The 6,324-nt window shown below is 43.0% G+C and overlaps 1 protein-coding gene across 1 annotated transcript in view; it reads right to left on the reverse strand.

The window, feature by feature from the left end:
- Nucleotides 1-1,488, reverse strand: part of rims4 (regulating synaptic membrane exocytosis 4) — a 171,047-nt gene extending 169,559 nt beyond the window's left edge. Inside the window, exon 1 of the mRNA XM_037679038.1 lies at nt 1,392-1,488. Coding sequence (XP_037534966.1) covers nt 1,392-1,488 — 97 coding nt within the window. The remainder of the gene's footprint in view (nt 1-1,391) is intronic.
- Between the last annotated feature and the right edge of the window lie 4,836 nt (nt 1,489-6,324).

Genomic DNA, 6,324 nt, shown 5'->3' on the forward strand with positions numbered 1-6,324 from the left:
TTAATCACTCAGAATATATATATATATATATATATATATATATTCTGAGTGATTAAGTGCACCCCAACATTTATTATTTGAAATAAATTGCTGATGCAACAATGTTGACTTTGAAATAAAGCACAACTTAACTCTTTAGAGCAGGGGCATCCGATCGTGGTCTTCGAGGACCACTATCCTGCATGTTTTATTTGTTTCCCTGCTCCATCACACCTGGTTCAATGGTTGAATGACCTTCATGTTCTGCAGAATCCCTTGATCACCCATTGGTTCAAATCAGATGTGTTGGAGAAGAGAAATATGTAAAACATGCAGGGCAGTGGTCCTAGAGGACCAGGATACAATATGTGTATATAAAACTGTTTGACCGTGGCTGTCTGTTTCTTTTAACTTGGTGACATTCAGTTGATCTGCAACCATAAACATAAAGATAGTGACATTGATTTTATGGGACTTCAAATAATGAGTGACTCACACGTACATTCAGATCATCAAAGCAAGTTTCACTGTAAAATTCACTGCGTACACATAAAGAACACTTTCGTGCTTTACGTCAGTCTGTCTGGAAAATTAATCTGCTGCTGCAGTTTTTCCAGACAAGATTAGTGTGACAGGAAATCAGAAATAGAATAATGTAGCAATACTATGAGTTGGGATCAAAATGCATTACATCATCAGATGTGTCCAGTCTGAAGACAAACTCGATTCATCAGAGAATCAAACTGCTGATGTTCAGCGGCTCTCTGGCTTGTTCTTGTGCACAGTCTGTCAGGAAAACATTTGGTTGAAGGAACAATGACACGTTTTAACTGGATAACCTGCACCTTATCATTTCAATGAATCCATAAGTAAAGCTGATTTATTTGGTAAACACACACAAAATATATATTTTCCAAATCAAAGCTTTCCCCTTCTAAGAAGAGTGGGGCTTTTAACAAATTTGACAAATACTGTTTATAATTCGTGTATTTCTTCATGTTTTTCTCAACTAGATTTTCTGGAATAGTCCAAGATGGCATTTTATTTTTATGTGTGTGAAGCCAACATGGTTTTCATTTTCTCTTTTCATTATTGTGGAGTCTTAAATTAGTAATCTGTTAAAGGTGTTGACACTTAATTATGTCACTTCAGATTAGATTGAATGTTGAAAAGCAACAAAACTGTCAAGTGATGCAGAATTTTAAACTTGCACACGAAACAGCTTCATAGTTTATTTTCTTTTTGATTTATAGTTTTCCTCATGTACAAATGTTGGAATGAAGTTGTCACTTGTGGACCTATGAAAATATGGATTTGGTAGTAGCATAACATTAAACATGCATGTTCCTAATGGACCCAGTCTTGTTGGGGTGGTGCGTGCATTCTTTTGCATGATGCTGATTTTTACGCACCTCCATCGTCCTCGTCAAAGGAGTTCATGCAGGGAAAGTAGATGGCGAGGGCCTCGAACGATGCCGAAAGGCTGATGCGGCTCTGCGACCTCTCCATGTAGAGCCCAGTCGTCGGGCCCGGGTCGGCCGGCTTGGCCAGGCGCGGCTGGGCATTCTTCACGCGTAGTACGGCTCGCGGCGTCTTGGATGGCTGTCAGCTGCCCCCCACGGCAGATCCACTTCACCCCGGAAAGAAGAGTCAAAACACAAGTGCCACGACGCCACCAATGACTGCAACCAGTGCACCAGCACAGTTACAGCAGTTTGAAGCAAAAATAAAATGTTTCGTGTTTCTCTTCTTGAAGGACTCTCAGACAAGATGTGAGCTCCACATGTGTAAAACCATCCTAGAAGAAAGAACGGCTTGCTCACTTTCTTTGGTGTTTTTGTCGCTTCTACCTGTGGCTTTCTCTGATAGGGCTGTATTTCTCTAATTCATTCATCTCCTTTTTGATTCTTGGCTTCATTAGATCCTTGTGCACATCTTCCTTTTCAACCCCTCAGGGTCCTCAGAAGTCAGAGTTGTTATGGATGTCTGTTGACGGAGCTTACCTGCGTCATTACACTCATTAAACTTGATGCTGCTCTTCTAGATTTGCAGCAAAACTCTGAACTCTGCAGGTCAATCTAACGTCTCCCTGTATGCATCCAAGAGCTTTAAGACCTGATGTGAGAGGAATGAACGGAGCGGAGGACGATGCTGTCGAAGGTGTTCACACCCAACGTAAACCACGTGATCGTCCTGTTTGAATCAAAGACTTTTTTTCTTGTTGCTTGGCATCATTAGCAAAAGCTTCTCTTTCATGTAGAGAAACGTCTTTCAAAAGCAGCAGGTCCCAGCTTCGTATGAGATCAGGTGGGGCAACATCAGTTCCAGCAACAGTTGCAAGCAAAGAGCAATCTGTTGCTTGTCCTCCCGCCTTGAACTGTTTTCCTCCGATTTGTCAGCTGCTGTTGGAAATATTCAGAAGCTTGTGCCTTTTTCGACAATGTTTGTCGACTTTCTCTCGCCGCTGTCGCTCCTGTGTTGCCCCTGTTGCCGTGCCGATGCTCCTCTGTCTGCTCCAAAGATGGGAAAGGACAGAATGAGGCAGAGATGGTGGGAGAGAAAGAGAGAAAGAGGCAGAGCTGCTTCACAGAGAGCACTCGTTCACTGGCGAGCGGCATAGACAGCGAATGGGGGGAAAGGGAAGGGAGGGAGGATGGAGGAAAGAGGAAGGAAGGAGGGTGAGTCGAGGGGAGAGGCAGCAGACTGTTGGTGGCAGCTAGACCAATCAAAATGTGGAGGAGAAAATATGGGTGTGGCTAAGAGACAGTCAATGTGATGAAGGGCAGTACAAATTAAAAATGTCTCTTCCTCTGCCTGTGTCCTTACTCCACCATCCAGTGAGCGTTCTAAGTGAAGATGGTGCACAATAAAACATGCGTGACGCTCCTGCAAAGACCTCAGCTCTCGCTCAGGAACATAAAAGCAGGCGGGGGTCCAAATTCACAATCTCCTAACTGGAAGAGGACCACTGAGCTGAGCCGAGTGCTGTTTTATGGATTAAACGACCCTTATCAACCCAGCATCGAACTGGTCCACACCAGTTCAGACTGGGATGTGCTGTCAAACAATAAAAGGGGTTCTTTTCAAAACAAGATGTCTTTATGTGTTGTTTCCATGTCACAACAAGAAGGTCACAAATTCAAAAGCAGCTGTCTTTTCTGTGTGGAGTTTCATATTTCTGTTTATTTCACCGGATTAAAACCCAATGAGACCAAGAGCTCGTTTCCGACAGGCCTGCGGCACATCGTAAAAGAGTTGCATCGAAATTAGAGCGGGCAATCACTTGGACAAAACAGTCATTAAAATGCAGAAACTGGGAGTGAAAAGGTCTTAATTTTTAAATCACTGGCACTGATTAAAGATCCGTGTTGCCTTTTTAAAACTCCAGTTCTGACGTCACGTGCGCCACAAGATGGTAGCTCTGACTCCGCTTGGACTCGATCGTTTTTGATTCTTGTTGTTCTTGTTTTAACTTTTCTGCGCCTACACTGCTCACCCACCGTACAGGTATGACCGCGACACACTTGTGGACTTTTGTGTCGCTGCCTTGCCATCCTGCCATCGTGGTTCAGTTCCCGACCCCCCTCCAGCCTCGGCTCCGGCCTGTCGTGGTGGCCGTCTCCAAGATCCTCCATCTGCTGCACGGACCGAACTCTACGGACCCGTTCGTTCTGCATGTTCTCTGTCTGCCAGACCCGGTTCAGGAGGCAGACTGGGAGGAAAGCTGCTGCTGCTTTTGTTGCAGTTTTTTTGGCGAGTTGAGACGGTTCTATTGTCGACCTCATGTTGATTTTACATATGACAGATAAACCAAACCTGAACCTGAACCTTTATTTAATAAAGGAGCTCCGTGTTCATCGCTGGTGCTCAGTGCTCATCTGCCTTGCATTCTTCAGGTCACTCAGATTAAATTTAATGTGAGTGACAAGGATTTGACTTTTTAGCTCATCTTCATCTTGTAAACAGCAGAAAAATAAAATAGTTTGGAGATTTTATTAGCTTTTATGTCCTTTTTACCAGAACTCCTCCAGAGCTCTGCTTTACTCCCTCTGCCCGGTCGCTGACTCCATAATGTGCGCTCTTTGCGTCAGTATTTTATTTTTATTTTTTTGCGTTCTGTGCAGAAGAAAGACAAAGGAGGTAGGAAATAGGCTGTGTAATCAGCATTGCTTCACGGGGCTCCATTCATCTTTGTGCTTCCACAGATAGAAGCCATAAGGGACACATGCACACACAAACTGCTATGACTGAGACTAATGTGCAACTTCACACAAGTGCACAGGGGAAATGTGGTGACTCATGCCTTATTCACATGTAATCACACACACACACACATAAACAGATACGATGCACACACACACGAACACACAGAGAAAATATATTAAATATAAATATGTACACACAAGCAAAAGTTGTCAGAAATGATCAAGTTGTTTATGGGTGAGACACCAGAGTTCATTCCACAACGTCAGTCGGACAAATGACTGGTCGCAGTTACTAATATATCACAGTGCATTTGTGAAAATGTCACGAGAGGCAACTGTGATGTCAGCAGCTCCACAAACACCGAACAAGTGAAGTTAGGCGCTCTAACATCTTGACTGAAGGCCAGTCCTTGGACCAAACTGCCAGGTAAACCAGAATGAGCTGCTGCTCAGCTTGATCACAGGTCAGTTGTCGCTCCTCACAGCAAGAAAGGTCCTGATATAAAAAGCTACTGGGCCCAGTCTTCATAAAGTCTACATGTGTTCACTGGCAGCTTTCATCGAGCCTCTGTGTCAAATTAAAGTTAAATTAAAGTTAAATGTCTGAATCTTTTTATTTGTGCCAAACAGGCTGGTCTGAGTATTTCAGAAAGTGATGATGTGCTGTGATGTTCACATCCAACCATCTTTAGGGTTCACAGGGAATGACTGGAGAAAAACCTAAAGGTTTTTTTATCTTTCGTTGTGGCAAAAGCTGCTGTAACGCTATTAAACGTCCATAACTCTTAAATTATCCTTTAAACGTTTTCACACCAGGAATACATCAACAGTCTGATCAGTTTTTGGTCACTTTGAATTGTTTCACATATTTAAAGGCATTTTGCAGCTTTATCAACAGCTTGCTCTATAAAGAAGTGATTTTGCCTGCAACACACGCGACTTCAAACTAAGGGCACTGTAAAAGTCTTGGAGTGGAGGTAGTCTTATGCAATGGGCATCACCAAAGTTTGTAGCCAACTGGATGTTTTTGAATCATTTGTTGAATCTTGTAATCCTGCTTTGTCTGATTGTGTGGCTTGATTGTTGGTGTAGTGTAAGCTGTGACGCAGGATGCGTTCTGGCTGAAGCACATGCATAATTTACCACGTGAACCCAAGTCCATCCTTCACTGTCAGCTTCCCTTCCAGCCTTAGAGAACAGAAGAGGACATCTAGCTGTTAACCTTAGAGCTGATCATAAACCACCAACTTGTGCAGATGTAAAATCCTGTTTTGCTTTGCTCGTTTGCATTCACAAGCTTTTTGTCCCATCACTGAACAAAGAGAGGAAATTGGACATATTCTCCATGTGTTTGTGCCTGTGACCATGATAAGGAGTAACTTCTATTTGGTGCTGCATCTAGAGCCAAACATTAATCAGTGGTGGCCAAAGCCACCATAAGCCACCCTCTGTCTCCATCATTGCACCTGGCTGTGGATGAAAATGTTCCCTTCTCTCACCGGGATCCATCTGCCTCGGACAAACAAAGAAAACCGATAAATAAAAACAACCTCATCACCAACACAATGTAAATTATACCAACTTAAACATATTTCACTAAAAACGTTGTTTACTTTCATTCCCTGTTCAATTCCAATCCAGAAAAACACTCATCTCAACAACTAACATTAAGTATTCAATCCTTCAGCGACGTGGAACGTCTGCACACCAAGGTTCAACGTTCTTTAGTGTCATTCCCATCACATGTGGTACATGAGGTGGAATGAAATTGTGTACTGAAGGTTTCAGTTACACCCAAAACAGCAAAAATTCAATTCAGTTCAGTTTATTTGTATAGTAGTCCCTGGCAACTTCATGGTTCCTTTATCGTGAACTCGCTCTATCGCGGTTTTTCAAAATTAGGTTGGACATGACTCATAATTGGCTGAATGATGGATGAGCCGCACGATTGGCATGGAATTTTTATTTAAAATAAATTATTTTAAGTTATTTAGCCCATACTGCTGGATAAACTTCCTGTTGCAGCTGATCACCTGTTCTCCGTGCAGAAGGGAGAAGTGGGCGTGGCCAAGAGTGCTTGCAGGTGGCAAAGAGCAGAGGAAGCAGGGAGCTGAAATCATGACATTCTGTCTCTTTTAGA

The sequence above is a fragment of the Nematolebias whitei genome, chromosome 7 (assembly GCF_014905685.2).
Source record: "Nematolebias whitei isolate Nwh7 chromosome 7, NemWhi1, whole genome shotgun sequence".
Lineage (NCBI taxonomy): Eukaryota > Metazoa > Chordata > Actinopteri > Cyprinodontiformes > Rivulidae > Nematolebias > Nematolebias whitei.